Below are 19,458 nucleotides of genomic sequence, written 5' to 3' on the forward strand. Positions count from 1 at the left end.
AAAAAACCTCCATACCCATTAAACAGTTGGTATACCAATGCTTTTGAATGACATATGGAGAGAATTTCAAGAAGCTGTAGAAGTGTTTACATGGTTGCCAAAGCTTTTTTTAGTTTAGCTATATCAGTTGGGAGGAGTTTATAATCAGAGGATTTAAAGAGTCTCACATGATGCAATCAGAACATGGGTTAAACCATGGAACACGGATGAAAAGAATTCAATTGTGTGTCAAGGATGGCCGCTGGCTTTGAAAATATGACACATTCCTTTGCAGATAGAAAAGCCAACAAAAATGTGGGCAGTGAGTCTGTGGGTTCCTTTATATGCATTTTATTAACAATAATAGAATTATCTATGCAAATTTATCATAAGATGTCTAGGCAAGCATGTCATGCCCACCAGCTTGAGGTATAAAAGGCCCTGTGCAGGACAAGAACTTCATTCATTCTTGGGTAACTTGCTTTTTGCAATCTATCCAAATCCTTCTCAACTCCTGCCACCATGACTCATTACTTCTGCTGTGGAAGCTACTTCCCAGGTAATCCTTGCTAGGCAACCGATTTCCACAGGACCTTCAGAGCCACACTCCTGAACGGCGTCATGCCCCTGGGCTCTCCCCTGAACTACGGTTATGGATGAAATGGCTACAGCTCCCTGGGCTACTGCTTTGGTGGTAGCAACATTAGCAACCTAGGCTATGGTTATGGTGGCAGCTTTTGCCGGCCATGGGACTCTGGCTCTGGCTTTGGCTACAGCACTTACTGATGGACCATGGCTGCAGATGACTACAGGACTCTTCGATCATTACTCTGCACAGAACAACCTGAAAAACAAAGTCTGTCTTCCTGCTTCCAGATATGCTTGAGAGATACATATTCCATCTTCTCGCTGACTTCTTGCTGAAATCCTGGTCTTTGATGATGCTGAACAAGTCACCCAGGCATAAAATGCTGAACTGGTACTCATCTACAGCTAAAGCAAGATATATTTTTCCAATATACCTGAATTTTTACTAGTGAAGCAGGCAGTTTGTCTCTTATGATTGCTCTGCCCATGTATCATTAATCTCTACATCAACATCAATGCATTACAATTAGGTGTGAGTAGGAAGGGGTTTTGCTGTTCATCTCAATAAATCAAATTCATTTAGCACAAATATTTTTGTTCTGGTTGTTTATTTTATGATGCTTTTTTTGTTTGTTTTGTTTTTTGTACTCATCAACCACTTTCAACCTGTAATGGTGAACTTCAATCAAATCTTATTCTGATTTCAGACTGTACAGCAAGATAGGGTGATGCCTAATAATTTTGTCCCTTTATGTTGAGATTTCAATTTTTAAAAATTCCCTAAAAAAGTTCTAAATTTAATCCAAATACAGATGACCCTTGAACAATGTGGGGGTTAATCCATGTATAGTTTATGTTCAGCCCTCTGTAGCTGAGGTTCTCTCTGACTCTGTGGATTCAACCAACTGTGGATTGTGTAGTACTATAGTATTTACTATTAAAAAATATCCACATATAAGTGGACCTTTGAAGTTCAAACCCACTCTGTTCAAGAGTCAACTGTATAGTCTGTATACCGCAGTTGTCAGTGTTTCTCTATGCTGATTATAAACAGGAATATTTCTTAGTTGTTGAATGTTAAAAAACATTTCTTTCCTCCTTTCATTAGTGACACAATTCCATTTTGTTTTATCCCCTTTTCCTGCTGTTTATAGAACTCAGTCCTAGAGAGATTTGAACCCCATAAACTGTTGGAAAAAGTTCACTAAATGGACTGAGTTATGGCATTCTGTTTTTAAGACATTCTAAGATTTGGTCAGTAAAGGGAAGCTGACAGCTAAAATCACATAGTATTTTTTTCCCTTTTTGATTGATGGGTTTTATTTTTCCTACCTTCTTCACCTCTGATTATATGTATAGCTGTATTTAAAATGAAGCATTTGTTCTTTGGAGTGATAGTTGCCATCAGAAGCACTTGAAATGATATGTGGTCCGCACTTAGAAAATGCTTCTTATCTTCTTTCCTGAGAAACCTCTGCTCTGTTTGAATGAAAGATCATGCATTCATGTATCAAGTATTTATTGCACCCCTGTCTGTGTCAGAGAAGATGCTCAATAACTGTTCATTGATTTGTTGAATCTCTGCTTTATGGGTGCAAAATATTGTAGAGTCCAATATAAACTTCATTTATGTATGAAGTTATTGGGCTCTGGTCACTGTGTTAAAACTTGAGGTGCTGTAAAAACCTGCAGCAGTCTCTGGCCTGAGACACTGAGTATCTTCAAGAGATACTCATTCAAAAGACACTCACCAAGTAGATACAACACCAAGCATTGTCCTAAAATTTGGGGACAGAGAGATAAATAAAACACAATTCTGACCCTTAAGAGTTAAATATACTTTATTCAATATTTATGGGAAATTTAATAGTCTCCTATTTTATGCCAATTAACGTGTTATAAATGATTATCCACTCATTTCCTTCCAAGGACCCAAAATATGAGACAGCCTATAAGATATATATATATATATAGCTTGATTTGGGTTTATCCAACTTTCCTCATGATTAGATTCATGTTTAGCATTTTTTGGTAGAAATGCCATAGAAGTGACGCTGTATCCTTTTCATTGCATTGTATCAAGAGACACTTTATGTTGGTTCATGTAAATTTGGTTGGTGGTTACCTTGATCACTTGATGAAAGTAGTGTCCTTCACGTTTTTTCACTGCACATTTGCTATTTCTCCCTTTGTAATTAATAATTAATTTGTGTCGATACTTTGACACTATGTAAATATTTATTCTATTCCTTATCAAGCTTTCACCAATATTTAAGGATCCATTCACAATTTTCTAATTCCTTCTATATTTATTATTTGGCATTCTACGTAAGAAATTTCTCTTCTCCCCACTTATTTTTTGTGTGCTTATTTATTAGTATCAATATCTATATCAATATGGGCTTGAGGATTCTTATTTTACTCAATGTGTTACCATCCATATCATTATTACTAATTTTGATGCTCAAATTGTCCCAGATTTGGAGAGTGGGGACATCTTCATGCTGGCTCCTTTGTCCTTCAGAAATGGCTCCCAGTGCTGTTTGATCAATGTCTTCTTTTCTGGCTCAACAAGATATTCCAGGATTATCTTGAACTTTTCTCCTTCAGTCATGGAAGCACTAGATCCTTTAGGTGAAGACCGGTATTTAGAAACTATGATATAGGTGTTAAGTGTACTTATTGCTATGGTATCATTGCTACATATGCTAATTTCTATCCTCTCATATGTTATAACAGTCATTGCTATGATTGTCAGTCATTCTTTCAGATTTAATACTGACACACTGACGAGCTGCACTGGAGCTCTGGGTATGGGGAAAAGTTCACTGACAGGCAGAATTCACTTTAGGGTAAGAGAGGGTGGCTGACCTTTAGGCTGGATGAGGTCCTCAAATGCCATTGTGTAAAGATCTAAAGTTTTGCTCTAAAGTTCAAGTGACAACACAAGTTGCCCTAGTACCTCACCCTGTTCTTCAATGAGATTTTCATTTAACCACATTATCTCTGTTTCAGCCCCAATCCTGGTATTTTCCTTAGTGTTCTGAGGCCCAGTCCTCCCTGGGAATTTGAAGGGAAGATCAGCTTACTGTTGCTTGTAGTCCCCTCCTTTCATAGTTTCTCCTTCTTTCTGTTTTCCCTTCATCTCCTTTCCATCATCTAGACCTTTAGGTAATCTCCCCTCAACTAATGTTGTCCCTACAATTCTCTCTGTCATTGTTGGCTTCCAGCCTTTGCTATAATTTAATGGGTTCTAGGGAAGGGGAAGGAAAAAAATCTGTATGGTTGGTCCACCTGTCATCTTGAATCTAACATAAATACCTTAATGAGGGACAAGAAGGGATTAAGTACAACAAAAACTTATCTCTTTTTCTCCTGTAGTAATTATGTAACAGATACAAAAATAGATAATTTTAATAAAACAATAACAGGTTTTTTGAGGCAGATTTCATTATCTACTATATTACTGAAGAGGAAACAAGTGTTGAAAAGTTTAATTTGTTTGAGGCTGCGTCACTCATTTGTAAAGAAAATGTCAAGCTATAGCTAGCCAAGGGGATTGAATCCGGACCCCCTGCACTGGAAGGCGAAGTCCCAACCACTGGACTGCCAGTGAAGTCCCTAATGCACTTCTTATGCCATAAATAACTGTACATAAATGTACATTTTGATTGACAGTTTACAGAATACATCCATAGAATTTTATTTAATTCTGACAATTGTCTTGGGAAATAGGTATCATTAGTAATTTGATGGAAATTAAGTAATTTTCCCAAGTGAGTAAATATTTACCAACTGGGAAAGCTGAGCCTTGAGCCAGGGTATCAAGCTGAGGTCTTCTGATTCCTTCCAAGCACATTATCCTACCACTGATAACAGAGGCAAAACATTCATTATGTGCTTACTGATTTGACCCTAAATGAGGTTATGAAGGTCCTCCAGTATTTCATAAGCTTGCCAAATAATCTTAATAATTATTAGGCTTCATTCTTTACTTTGGTACCAAGTCCTTAGGTTTTCCCATCTCACTATCTCTACAAAATGGTGGCAGATCTTCACTCCTAATTTCTGCCTCCATTCATACCGTTATCGTTTCTTGCCTGGATTAATACACCTGCTGCCTATCCGGTCTGCCAGGCAATCTCCAAACCATCTTCCATACCACAGATGAAATCATCTCTCAAAATGCCAATCTAATAACATGACTTTCTTTCACAAACTCTGGTTATTTTGTGGTTACTTACTGATTTCAGGAAAAAGATCAGTTTCAGGATAAAGATCAATTAGTGGCTCATAAGAACACCGATTTCTCTAGTCTCATTTCCTACTTCGTTATAACATGCTTCCCTTTCTCTTGCAATGGTTCTTTGCTGTCTTCTAACCTCTTCTTCATCTAGTGAACTCCTATGGAGCTTTCAGAAGGCCTTCCTCTACCCCAGGGGTCCTCCCTTGTTCCAACTGAAAAGCTTCACCTCTGTTTAATATGGCAGTGCTCACACTACTCTCTGCCCACCAACCAAGACCACCTGGAACACATCGTAGTCAAACAAAGTTGGGCTTATTACTTACTGTGATGATGGAGATCATGCAACATGAGAAACTCTAGGATGTCTCAATAAGAGGGTTAGGAGGGGCTTGTTCTAGGATTTGGGCTTGAAGGAGTTGACTTTGGAGAGGATTAAAGGAGGCAGTGGTCTTTTCTGGATTGGATACCGTCTGTAAAAACTTTCCACAAAGTTAGTGGTTTAAAACAACACAAATTTACTCTTACAATTTTGGAGGTCAGAAGTTCAAAAGTCAAGGTATTGGTAGGGTTGTATTCATTGTGGACGATTTCACTTCCTTGCCTTTTCCAGATTCAAGATGCTGCCCCACTTCCTTGGTTTGTGTCTCCTTCCTTCACCTTCAAAGACAGTAGCATAGCATCTTCAAATCCCTCTCCCTGATCTGACTCTGACCCTCCTACCTTCCTCTTTCACTTTAAGGATCCTTTTGATTACATTGGGCCCACCCCAATAATCCAGAATAATCTCTCTACCTCTAGGCTTGTGGATTAGTAACCTCAAAGCCCTTTTGCCATGTAATATAACATATTAACAGGCTCTGGAATTAGGATGGCGACGTCTTTGGGGGACCATTAGTCCACTTCCCAGAGGTAACATCAGGAAACAGACCTAATTTCTATGATTGGGTATTTTAACAACTTTTACTGAGGAAGTGGAACAAAACTAAAGTTGTCATTGGTAAAAAAGCAGTAGGCACTGAAGGTGAGGTTTAGTCATTTTTGTGGTTTGTACAGTGTTCTTGTTTTCATCTGTTCTCTGGTATGGCTACAGAGTGGCCTTGTTTTTGTCTCTCTCCATCATTGTCACAGAGTGATGACCTTGTCTGATTTGATGTTCTGAAGATTCTGTGCGTGGGAATCAGGGAACGCTCTGGTTTACCATTTGTGTTCTCAGGGCTGCTGTTTATCTTTCTCACCATCATTAATTGGTAGGTCTGATTCCCTCACTGTAGCCTATATGCTGTAAGGTTTTTGAGGACAAGCACCATGCTTTATTCAATGTTCCATCACCAGTGCTGTATCTCAGACACTTGATAACTATTTGTTGAATTAATATAATTATTTAAAGCCATAGAGGAAAAAGCCTGCTCCCTTGTTACTTAAAATATGGTCTGCAGACAAGAAATATGGGCATCACCTGGGAGCTTGTTCAAATTGCACAAGCTCAGGCCTTCCTCTTCCAAATTATACTCTGCACATTGACAAGATCCTCAGGTGATTTGTGTGCACATACAATTTGATTACTGGCCCAAGTCCTGTTGATTCTTATCCCAAAACAAGTAGAGAAGGAGACATATCTCATTGTTGATGTTTAAAGTGTTGATGAAATGGTGTTAACATTTTCAGCAAAAAAGGAAAGGATAAAAAATTATTTTCCTGTACTTTTGTTCAATTATTTATTGCTATTTACAGAAAAACTAGTTCATGTTTTTTCATTTCTATTGAGAATAGAAAAAAAAAACACTTAAAATTATAGCAGGAGAGCTTTCTATTAGATAAATGGAAATATTTCTTGCTTCTAAGGCCTGCCAGGCAGAGACCACTTAGAATGTTCTATGACTCCTGAGTATGTTGATTATGGTTGTCTCTAAAAATACCGTTATTCCTCAGACACCAATTCCTTTTCAATTCCTTGACTTGCCTCTGAGGCTCCTGACATTATCTTTGACAATGATATTTGCATTGCAGTGTTCTGTTCCATTTTCTTCCCTTTCCAATCATCCTCCCCTTTAATAATCTGCTTTATGCCTCATTATTTCCATTTTGAAGCTTCTATGTCCTACTCACTTGGTTGCAATGACAGAATTTTCAACATTTTCCTAATGAACAGTCTTAATTTTTTTTTTTTTTTGGCAGTACACGGGCCTCTCACTGTTGTGGCCTTTCCCATTGTGGAGCACAGGCTCTGGATGCGCAGGCTCAGCGACCATGGCTCACGGGCCCAGCCGCTCCGCGGCACGTGGGATCCTCCCGGACTGGGGCACGAACCTGCGTCCCCCGCATCGGCAGGCAGACTCTCAACCACTGCGCCACCCGGGAAGCCCCTTAAATTTTAAGATAAAGAAATCTTTGGGACACAGGTCCTAATTTTTTAAATTTAAATTTATTTATTTTTATATTTAGTTTTTGGTCAGCAAAGACTTTGAAGAAATGATGCTTTTAGTAGATTGAACTTGCCATCATGTTTTGTTTGGCTGCGATAGGAAACACTATTTTCAAGGTCATCAGAAGAACAGCATCTCAGGCCTTCCAAAGGGTAGCTAACAAGCAAGTTGAAATGTCATGCTTCTACTCATCAGCAAGTCTGTCTTAGCACCAAGGTAGCACAAAAGACCATAATTTCTCATACTTGATCCTTTTCACTAACTCAGCTTGCTGGTTGGTTCTGTGCTTTAATTTTATACACATTTCCAGTTTCTGGCTCTAACTCTCCCTTTGTGTCACAAGTAGTAGACCTCAGCTCCTCCATTTTGCATCAGCAGGAGTAGAGGGTAGATGCTAAAAAGGACCTTCAGATCCCACTAGTGACTAAAAGCTTGCAGCAAAAAATGTACTTTCCTTGGAATTTCTTTTTCATATTGATTCTGAAACACATGTGAAATGCTTCTGACTAGAGTCAGTGGGCCTATTATGCATCCAGGCATTGTTGTGATGTCACATTATTTCTTAAGAAAACCACATGGGTTCTACATCAAATAGCAAGCTTTGTTAATTAGTTGCTTGCTCTGATAATTCACTAAGTAGCCTCACAATGTGGCTTAGCTCCAAAAGTGCTGAGATAGCAAGGCATTGAAATTGTGTCTCAAGTTAGTCCCAAGTCTTGGTCAGCAAGTTCTGGCCCATGTCATGTGACACTTTTGGGGTATGTTGCATGGCAATCATATTTAACTGCATGTGATCTTGACTTTAGACCAGGGTTTTTGACTTTGGCTCTGTTGACATTTTGGTTGGATAGTTTTTTGTTGCTGGGGGGAGGGGAGTGTTCAGTGCATTGCAGAATGTTTGGCAGCATCCCTGGCAAAGCAGCATCTCACCAGTCATGACAAGGGAAATTGTCTCTAGTCATTGCCAAGTCCCCTGGGGAGCAAAGTTGTCCATGATAAGAAGTTACATCAACTCTGCTTATTAATCCTGGCTAAGGTATCTCCTTTTTCTCCTTCACCATTTTATACTCATCCCATTTTAAGTTGTGTGTTTTGTTAAAGAGGACACCTTTTCAGATGGCTAACCATTGAACAGTACAAGTTTCTCAAGGAGTGACCAAAGCACTTTATTTATTTATTTTTTGGTTGTGCCACATGGCTTGCAGGATCTTGGTTCCCTGACCAATTATCTAACCCAGCCTATGGCAGTGAAAGCACTGAGTCCTAACCACTGGACTGCCAGGGAATTCCTCCAAAGCATGTTATTGGAATCACTTGGGCTGCTTATTGAAAATACAGATTTCTCGGCCCTAGCACAGACCCAGGCAATCAGAATCTACAGGAACAGAGCTCAGAAAATATGTATATTAAACAAGTATCCAAGGAGATTCTTGCACAGACTAAACTTTGAAACTATTGTGGTGGAATGTCTTGTAGAGGTTTCAACATTTCTCTTCTGCCATTCTGTCACTGCATTTTTTATTTTAAAATGATGGCAGCTGGGGGCTCGTGAGTGTGTCTTAGCAGGAGTGTGTAACACAGTGACCAAAAGTACTCTATATAGTTGCATACTTAATTGACCAAATCCAATGGGAGAGGGTTGAATTGTAATCTTAGCTTATCAGTAATTTTGATGTTAGGATCATTCAATGGCTAAGATGGTGAGTCCCAGGGTGTCAACTTACCTCCTGTTTCAGTCGAAAGACTTGGGACCCAGGCAAGTGATTTGCATAAATTCTTACAGCAAGTCAGTGGCCAAATTTGACTTGGAATATTCATTCATTCACTCATTTATTCAACTGATATTCATTGAAAACCTACATCATGCCCAGTAGTGAGCTAGGCACTGAGGAATCAGGGCTGATTAAAGATGTCAGTTTTGCTGTCCTTGAAACAAGCATGTTGCTGAGGCAGGTATCAATCACACAAATAAAGGTTAAAGAATTACAAGTAGGAGGGAGATGGTGGCCACTATGATAGTGTAGGTGGACTTTGGCTACTCAGGGACGTCAGAAAGGCCTCCCAAGGGAAGTGATTGAACTAGTATCTGAAGGTTGATGGGAGTTGAGGAGGACAGAGAAGGGAAGATAATTCCATGTAGAACAAACAGAAAGTGGCAAAACACATGATATATTTGAAGATCTAAGATAGTCAATGATGTCTAATCAGAGTGAGTTGGGGGCTTTTAAGTCAGATTAAAGATTAAAAAAAAATCTAAAAAGCAATGGGATGCTATTGAATTTTTTTTAATTATTATTATTTTTTGGCTGTGTTGGGTCTTTGTTGCTGTGCGCAGGCTTTTCTCTAGTTGCTGAGAGCAGGGGCTACTCTTTGTGGTGGTGCGTGGGCTTCTCATTGTGGTGGCTTCTTGTTGTAGAGCACGGGCTCCAGGCACGTGAGCTTCAGCAGCTGTGGCACTCGGGCTCAGTACTGTGGCACGCAGGCCCTAGAGCATGGGGTCTTCAGTAGTTACAGCGCCTGGGCTCAGTAGTTGCGGCATGCAGTCTCTAGGGCACATGGTCTTCCGTAGTTGTGGTGTGTGGGCTCAGTAGTAGTGGCTCGCAGGCTTGGTTGCTCCACAGCATATGGGATCTTCCCAGAACAGGGATTGAACCCTTGTTCCCTGCGTTGGCAGGTGGATTCTTAACCACTGAGCCACCAGGGAAGTCCTGAAATATTTTTAATGTTTGTTTGTGCGTGTGTGTGTGTTTGTATTGTAACCAGATCTACATTTTGTAAACACTTTGGCAATGGGAAGCAGTGTGTAAGGAGGGAAACTGTGAACTTGATTAGTTTTTCAGTCACCATAGCAGTGTCGGTACATAAAGCTTGAAGTAGGTAGTATGCCAGGCTGAATAAGTTGTCCACTCTGAATTTCGGCAACCCATGAAAATGTTACCTTACATGGTAAACGGGGCTTAGCAGAAGTGATTAAGTTAAAGATCTTCATATGGGGAGAGTATTTTGGATTATCCAGGTGGGCCCAATGTAATCACAAGGGTTCTTATAAGAGGTGGGCAGGAGGGTCAGAGTCAGTAGTAGGAGACGAGACGATAGAGTGAGAGATTGGAGTGATGAAAGGAAGTGGTCACTGGCCAAAGAATGCAGGCCACCTACAGAAGCTGAAAAAGGCCAGAAAACAGGTTCTCCCCTCAGAGCTTTCAGAAGGAACTGGCCATGCCAACACTTTAATTTCAGACTTCTGACTCTTGGAACTTGTGATAATAAATTTGTGTCCTTTTTAGTCACCAAGTTTGTGGTAATTTGTAGCATTAGGAAACAATAAGAAATAGCGTAGTGAAGTGGACATTGATAGAAATTAATGGATCTAAGAGAGTGTTAGAAGGTAAAAGTAACAGCACTTTGTGACAGATTGTATTTGCAAATGCAGGGGAGGGGGTGTCAAGGGTGACTCTTAGGTGTCGAGATTCTTATTCAGATGGTATCACCTCACTGCGTGGGTGTAAATCTTAATTTCATACCAAGAACCAGATGCAATTTCTGAATATGAGGCCCTAGACAAAAATAATTAAATTTTGTATGCAAGTTAGTAAATTACTTGAAAGGAAGTCATATTTTGAGGGTCTCAGTATCTGATTACCAGATAATAGTAACCCAAAGGCATTAAGAGGATTTTATATCAAGGATCTAAGCAAGCATCCTCCTTGGGATAACTTTACATTCTGGAAGCGTGAAAATTTTCTTTATTTTCTTCTTGCAGCAATGATTAGATATTGTCTCTACTGGCTATTTTATTATCTCTAATTGTCCCAAATATCTTACAGAGCCTTCCAATTGGAGGACCTCAGCACTGAATTACAGGTGTGACAGAATGTTGCTACTCTTAATCCCCCCAGCTGATCTGGACAGGACCTGGGGTGCCAGAGCTCCCAGGATGGCTGTCTCTTCCCAGTGAGTCTTGTCAGATTATCCCACTGTATCCTAAAGATGTGTAATGTACTTTGATGCCATAATGGGAGAATGATTGAGAAGCACTGCCCTTTGGTATTCCTTCTCACAGTGTCTTCCACGGATGTCTTGCATCAGAATTCCTGGTAGGGATATGATCCTGATAGATGGTTGTTAACCCACTTGTTAAATCTACCTCCCTAACAATTCTTAAATTCATCCCCTTGCTAATACTGTCACCTAGTTAGTGAAGTGGCTTTTGTGTAACTGATTATCAATCTCAGTGACTATTCCTCCTCCTTCTTCTAGGTTGCGAGAACCTGCTTCACATGATACAGGCAGAAAGTACCCAATACACACTTTTCTAGCTTCCCTTGTAGTTCAACCCTGGGATATGATTCAATTCTGGACAATGGGACATAAAAGAAATCCATTGGAAGACAAATATGAAATGAATTCCTGCTCATTGCACAATGAAAAGGAGCTTTGAGAGAAGTCCTTTTTTTTCACTCCTCTATTTTTAGATGTTGATGTGAATGAATCTGAAGCATTGACCTGCTGCAGTGATTCTGCAGTCATGAGAAGATAGAGAATCACACCTCTGAACCCTGACGTTGTCAAGTCCTGGAGCAACCTGGAATTGCTTATGTTCTCATTTTCCATTATTTGTGAAAAATAAACTCTTTTCATTTAGCAACTTTCAGTTCGTTTTGTTTTTTGTTTTTGTTTTGTTTTTTTTGGTTACTTGTAGCCAAAATAATCCCTAAAGGATACAATTTTAAACCTGGTTTTCATACCTCCAGGGTTTCCCACTTCTAATTCATCCTCCACCCTGTCAGGGTAGTGATCTCTCTAAAATGCAGAACTGATTATGCCAACCCTAGCTTAGTGTACGAGTGGCTCCCTTTTCCTCCACAAAACACACAGTCTCATATGTCCCCTGACTGTCTCTCCAGCTCCAACTTCCACTAATTCTTCTGTCACATGCAAGGCTATGGCCCCATTGAATTATCAATGTCTCTTGGAAGGCATTGTACTATTTAACACTGTTAAGACTTTGCTTCAAACACTTCTTTCTGGAATATCCTCTAAATCCACTATCTTCCTAACTGATGTCCATTTTCAAGACCCAGTTCAAATATCTATCCCTTTCATAATGAAGCTTTCCATGGACATTACCCCCTACATCACGTAGAGTTGTCTACTTCTGTTTCACACCCTGAAGTCTACAAGAGGGCAGTATGGACTTCCAGGGTAGAACATATAACATTGCATTTTCATTTATTTATCTTTTTCCATTTAATTACCATTTCCAATTTGTCTTTAGATTTCTAGCACCTAACAACATGCCTGGAATATAGGAGATGCTCAATAAATATTTGTAAGAATAAATGAAAAGAATGAAATATAATGTTTATATTATAGAGTAACACTGATGTATATTCTAAAATTCATTTAAAACATTCCCTTGTAATTTCTCTCTCATTTTTAATGAATTATAATATCTTGAAGCTGGAAACTTTATATCTGAAGCTGATAAGACAAGAACTGTTTTATTGTGCACACTGGAATTGACTCTATTTCTATGATCTGTACACAACACATTCTTGCTCCATTGTAGAAAATCAAATTTTCCCTATCTTTATCCATGTCACATTTTATTTGAAATCAAAGAAATATTAAAGAAGAAATCAGATTATTTATTAAATAACATCTTAACATTGTTATTAAAAGATAAAGGGTCATGAACTTTATCTAAACCAATAAATACCCAGCAATGATTAGTTCAATACCATGTCATTTCATATGTGAGAATATAATCTTTTTCTGTTTTTCAAACCTCCATGTCACATGACCCTAGTTTTTTGAGAAACTCACAAAAGTAAGACATTTTAACTGCAATTGGTTTAGCCCACTGTTGCTTTCCACCTGGGGTTCCCTACAATCACACTTCCCCTCAAGTTGGAAGGCATTAGAGAGACCACGGACCTTTCTGGGATCTAGCTAAGGAGAAGTTGAATTTGGTTATGGGAGATAGATTTATGTGGTTTGCAGTTACTTCTGTGTCTAATTAGGCTAGCTATCCATGTATGGTGATGGCTTCCAGGAATTCTCTCCCATCTACTCTACCAATTCACCCAGAATTTGTGACATGAATGTGCAGGACCAGAAGTCACATCTCAGTATGTATTAGCCCCATGGCATCCAGTGTAGAATGAGTAGTGGAGGAAAAAATTCGAAATGGTGGAGCCCAAAACTTGTCTATGGAAAAAATATTATAGAAGCATGTCAGGCAGTTATGTAGTAAAAACATTTTTTCAAAAGTTTATAATATTTGTGACTTTTATTAGTGTTTAAATTTGTGATTTATCATTTTAACAAATGTTTATTTTTGTACTGAATTTTATACTTTTATGTTTACTGTTTTTCATCAAGAGGCTTCTCAACATTGTATAAACTTCAGGCTCTACAACACCTGCATCTAGATAAACCTATACTATAATAAAGCTTTCATAAACCCAGTGTAAAATTAAGCTAGCTACCTATTTTGTTTTTAAATAACTTGATAAATCATGTATTTCCCTAAAATTTTCTTGTGTTATGATTTTCTGCAGAATTTCTAGAGAAAATTCAGAATGTTCTTTGTAAATACGACTTAAGTTTTTAAAAAGACAACATATTTTAATTTTTATTCACCATTACTACTCAGATACAGAGTTGGGTATTGTGCCCTGCAGGGCAAAGCTAGCATATTGTCTGATTGGGTAGGCAAGTGAGAGGGGGAACTTATTTAAACAGAGCATCATAACTGAATTTTAACATTAACTCAATCTTTTTTCTTTCCATTGTATGATGCTATTTTTTTTCAATTTTTCTTTTTTCAAATATTACCAGTTTTTTTCTTTATGGAGCAGGGCAATGTGATGACGGCAGAAATAAGACATAAATTATTCTATGATTTTTAGAGAAGGATCTGCTGTTGAATGCCTTTATATTTTGTGAGTGAAGCTAATTGTAATTTCCTGGTCTTATTTAGCTATAAGTCACATGAAGTGTTTGAATTTTAAATGCTGAATCACCCTAGGTGGCCATACAGCTTTGTTCATGAGCAAGGATGCCGCAAGAGCACAGTGTATTTTCAAAAATACCTCTAATTAACCAATAAGTGGTTGAAACACTGTCACAGCTGTGCATTTTTCCAAGTGTCTCACCTTGTCCTTGGAGTCAGCCTGTGACCTCTATATGCCTCCAGAAATTTAGGTCTTAGCTGCTAGTAACAGGAAGGAAATTTACGTCTGAAATCTAAAGTAAAAATTTGGGGGCTAGTATGTCATATGTATCTGTTCTGTGCCTTTCTAAGAATGATTCCTTGCAGTTCTGTGTCTTTTTATTTCTGTGCCATATGTCCTCTTTTGCTGTATTTTCTGTAAATTTTCTCTTAAGTGCCATTCCAAGGAATATTAATGCAGGTATCTGAGAATAATTTTTTAAGTCTTGCATGACCCAAGATGGGTTTGATCAATCTTATTCCTCCTTTAATTCATATTTGAGGACTAAATTTCCATTTAGAGAGAGGAATGATTTTCTTTCCCAATCCTGGGGTGCATAATCATTCTAAAAATGAAATAACTTTGATTTAATATTGTCATCTGGCTCTTTACAAGATCATCACATTTGTTAGATAATCTGGTCTTATTAGATCTAATGGAAAAAAATAGTGTACATTTTAAGGTAAAATTTCCCATTAATATTTCTGTTTTTATCCTGTTATTATTTTCAACATTTACTTTGAAAAGCATATTAGACCAACAGATGATATTTGACAATTTATTTCTAGGATCAATCCACAAGCTCCATTTTTTTTTTTATAATTACAAGATAATTAGTTCAGGCAGTGGTTTAGAAATGTGATGTTAAATATAGTTCAGGCAGGTACTATAATTAAAATTAAAATTTTATCCAGTTTTGTAAACAGGGTAGCTATAGATAAAGGCGAAAAAAGGAGTCTTTCCAATGAACTCTTTGGCATTTATCTTGCATACTGCAAAAAATTCTTTAATCAGGTGAATACTAAGAAATATCTCCATTTTGAGGCAGTCTTATTATGTATTTGTTATTTCATTTATTAATTTATTCAACACATATTTTTTGAATTCCAGCTGTGTGGTATGGATGTTCAAAGAGCAAGAGGACTGAATGACAGTTAACAACCTCAGAAAATTTCTTGGTATTGTAATGCCTGCTCACAGACGCTTGTATCTAGGACCTACAAGACCCAGTGCTTTGAAGTCTCTGCAATGTGTATTTTAAATGAAGGGACACAATTTATTTGAAGGAATCCTGCCCCTGTGTTCTATCACATGAGAAATTTCTTAAGCAAGTGTAAAGATGTCTTAAGCAAGCAAAACAAACTAATGAGCTATTTGTGAAGCAAACAGGTGTCAATGAAAATGACCCCTTGTGTTTTTCACCACACCCCACAGCCAGGATATATAAAGAAGGATGGAGAGAAGGGAATCCATCATACTGAGGAAACGCATTCCACTGCTATCTAGGCCCCCAACTCCAGACACCACGTGCTATATCAACTTCTCCAGCACTGTCTTCCCAGGATGCTACTGGGCCAGCTACAGCTACCCCCTGGGGTATAGTGTTGGCTGTGGCTACGTCAGCACCCACTCCCCAGTGGGCTATGGTTTTGGCTATGGCTACAATGGGTGTGGGGCTTTCGACTACAGAAGATTCTGGCCATTTGCTCTCTATTGATTTTCTGAAATACCCGAGGCATGGAACTTTCTCTCCCAAGGCTGAGAGGAATAATTCCAGGTCCTCATGTGCTCATTAACCTCCCAGTCACTGCTTTTCAGACCTAGCACCAGAGTCTCAAGGGAAGAAAATGAGAAGCCACTTGATGCCTCCAGCTGCCTTCCCTGGATGATGTTTGTGGGGACATTTGCAGAAACTTGACACCCAAACATGTATTACTTTTGAATTTTTCACCAAGCTCATGATGTTTGTCATCATCAAGTTGTGGAAGTGTCTGTCAAATTCTCAATAAACTTGTCTCAACCATCATAATATACCCACCTGAGAGGAGTTTTCTTTTTTGGTGGGTACATTCCTTTTTTGGTGGGTACATTTGGAGGGCATATTTTTTGGTACATTCAGTGGGGAGGGAAGTGGATTTATTTTTCTCATGTGCGTGTTAGAAGCAGTGAGAAAGCAAATAATCCTTGATCTTTTGTGATAAGCAGGCAAGAGGGGTTTGCTTATGATTAAAAAAAGTTTCTATCTTAACCTTCCTTTAACTCTGTGACATCCACCTCCAATTCTGGTGCCAATGGCACACCATTCAGTGCTTGCTGTACCGTCTCACCACTTCTGCTCCTCTGCAAGAGAACGGAACATTGGTGGCTGATTTCACTTATTTCTATATTAGTGCAAAGGAAACCCACTATGTTCCCTCTCCCAGGGACTAAGGATTGTAGAATAAAATGCTATGTCCCCTATTTAAGGATTCTGGGGCATCTAGAATAGCTAGAGATGTATTTTAGGAGTCTGAGAGTCTTTTAGGGGAAGGATAAATCCCTTATCTCAAACCACCTACAGTATCTACTTTACAGCTTAGAAGCACCAGTTTAGAAACAACGAGGTAAAGCTTCTTAATCTTTGTAGAATCAATACCAGGAAGTGAATTTTACTCTTAAAAGAGCCCCTTTTCATAGACCTGAAGATATATCAGCCTTTCTCTGTGTTCTTTTAGAGAGAAGAGTATTCTTTTTATAAGCCAAGTCAATAATGTCTCAATCCTCTTGTTGAAAACATTTTATGTAAAGTACAAATATTCTTGGTGACAGCAGGATTTGGCTTAACTCTGCTCTTCTATTGAGTGACTGCATGTGGCATGCTGCATAGTTTTCACCTTAGTTATAAATGTAAAGGCTATTTGGAGAAATCATTTTAGAAAACAGTATTTTCTGCACCATATTTCATCCAACAAATATCTGTTTAAAAAAAATTCAAAAGGCAACTTGTTTAAGAATTGACTTAGTAGATAATTTTCCAGTAGACTATCATTGTAACCAGTAAAATGTCCAGTTTGAAACTTTCTAGCAGCCGCAGGTTGATGCATGCTGAGAACTGTAACTTAACCAAACATGCAGGTTAGAATAGCATAAGGAAAGAAAAGTGTTTTTTTTTTTTCAGGAATTAGAGGGTCATATTGAGGTTAGAAACTGTATGACTGTTCTAGAATGATGACTGAGTTATAAAAACTTTGTGCTTGAAGAGACCACAGAGAACATCTAAGTCAATGTTTCTGAAGTTGCGGTATGCAGGAGCATCACCTGGGCAGGTGGCTTAAAAGGTAAATTCTTGGGCCTCACGCCAAAGAATTCTACTTGGTATATCTGAGGTATGATTCAGAAATAAAATTTTTTCCCCAGTTTAATTGAGGTATAATTGACAAAAAATTTTTTATATATTTAAGGTGTACAACAGGATGTTTGATATGTACATACATTGTGAAATGATTACCAAAATCAAGTGAATTAACATAGCATTCACCCCAGGTAATTACCGACTTTTTAAAAAATTTATTTTATTTTAAAAGCATACTTTATTTAAGGTGTAGTTTATTATATTAGAGCTTTTATGATTACTTGAGAGACACATCTGGATGGCCCTGGGGTCCTTCCCCACCTTTTTTTTTGTTTTTTTACATCTTTATTGGCGTATAATTGCTTTACAATGGTGTGTTAGTTTCTGCTTTATAACAAAGTGAATCAGTTATACATATATCCCCATATCTCTTCCCTCTTGCATCTCCCTCCCTCCCACCCTCCCTATCCCACCCCTCTAGGTGGTCACAAAGCACCGAGCTGATCTCCCTGTGCTATGCGGCTGCTTCCCACTAGCTATCTATTTTACGCTTGGTAGTGTATATATGTCCATGCCACTCTCCCGCTTTGTCACAGCTTACCCTTTCCCCTCCCCATATCCTCAAGTCCATTCTCTAGTAGATCTGTGTCTTTATTCCTGTCTTACCCCTAGGTTCTTCATGACATTTTTTTCCCTTAAATTCCATGTATATGTGTTAGAATATGGTATTTGTCTTTCTCTTTCTGACTTACATCACTCTGTATGACACACTCTAGGTCCATCCACTACATTACAAATAGCTCAATTTCATTTCTTTATATGGCTGAGTAATATTCCATCTTCTTTATCCATTCATCTGATGACGGACACTTAGGCTGTTCCCATCTCCTGGCTATTGTAAATAGAGCTGCAATGAACATTTTGGTACATGACTCTTTTTGAATTATGGTTTTCTCAGTGTATATGCCCAGTAGTGGGATTGCTGGGTCATATGGTAGTTCTATTTGTAGTATTTTAAGGAACCTCCATACTGCTCTCCATAGTAGCTGTACCAATTCACATACCCACCAGCAGTGCAAGAGTGTTCCCTTTTCTCCACACCCTCTCCAGCATTTATTGTTTCTAGTTTTTTTGATGATGGCCATTCTGGCTGGTGTGAGATGATATCTCACTGTAGTTTTGATTTGCATTTCTCTAATGATTAACGACGTTGAGCATTCTTTCATGTGTTTGTTGGCAGTCTGTATATCTTCTTTGGAGAAATGTCTATTTAGGTCTTCTGTCCATTTTTGGATTGGGTTGTTTGCTTTTTTGTTATTAAGCTGCATGAGCTGCTTGTAAATTATGGAGATTAATCTTTTGTCAGTTGCTTCATTTGTAAATATTTTCTCCCATTCTGAGGGTTGTCTTTTGGTCTTGTTTATGGCTTCCTTTGCTGTGCAAAAGATTTGAAGTTTCATTAGGTCCCATTTGTTTATTTTTGTTTCTATTTCCATTTCTCTAGGAGGTGGGTCAAAATGGATCTTGCTGTGATTTACGTCGTAGAGTGTTCTGCCTATGTTTTCCTCTAAGAGTTTGATAGTTTTTGGCCTTACATTTAGGTCTTTAATCCATTTTGAGCTTATTTTTGTGTATGGTGTTAGGGAGTTATCTAATTTCATACTTTTACATGTACCTGTCCAGTATTCCCAGCACCACTTATTGAAGAGGCTGTCCTTTCTCCACTGTACCTTCCTGCCTCCTTTATCAAAGATAAGGTGACCATATGTATGTGGGTTTATCTCTGGGCTTTCTATCCTGTTCCATTGATCTATATATCTGGTTTTGTACTAGTACCTTACTGTCTTGATTACTGTAGATTTGTAGTATAGTCTGAAGTCAGGGAGCCTGATT

General features: G+C 38.4%; 2 protein-coding genes across 2 annotated transcripts; both read left to right on the forward strand.

Annotated features, from left to right (window-relative positions):
- The first annotated feature begins 501 nt into the window (after positions 1–501).
- On the forward strand, positions 502–765 carry KRTAP7-1 (keratin associated protein 7-1). The gene is given in 1 exon segment (XM_030880927.1): positions 502–765. A coding segment is annotated over 1 exon segment (264 nt).
- A 14,922-nt stretch (positions 766–15,687) lies between these two features.
- KRTAP8-1 (keratin associated protein 8-1) lies at positions 15,688–15,951 on the forward strand. The gene has a single exon (XM_030880916.1). The coding sequence runs from the start codon at positions 15,688–15,690 to the stop codon at positions 15,949–15,951; it is 264 nt and encodes an 87-aa protein (XP_030736776.1).
- The last annotated feature ends 3,507 nt before the right edge of the window (positions 15,952–19,458 follow it).

Source organism: Globicephala melas, chromosome 4 (genome assembly GCF_963455315.2).
Source record: "Globicephala melas chromosome 4, mGloMel1.2, whole genome shotgun sequence".
In the NCBI taxonomy this organism is placed as follows: Eukaryota; Metazoa; Chordata; class Mammalia; order Artiodactyla; family Delphinidae; genus Globicephala; species Globicephala melas.

What these genes read in the sequence shown, in the direction of transcription:
- KRTAP8-1 (XM_030880916.1), top strand. Translation starts at nt 15,688, where the DNA reads ATGGAGAGAAGGGAATCCATCATACTGAGGAAACGCATTCCACTGCTA.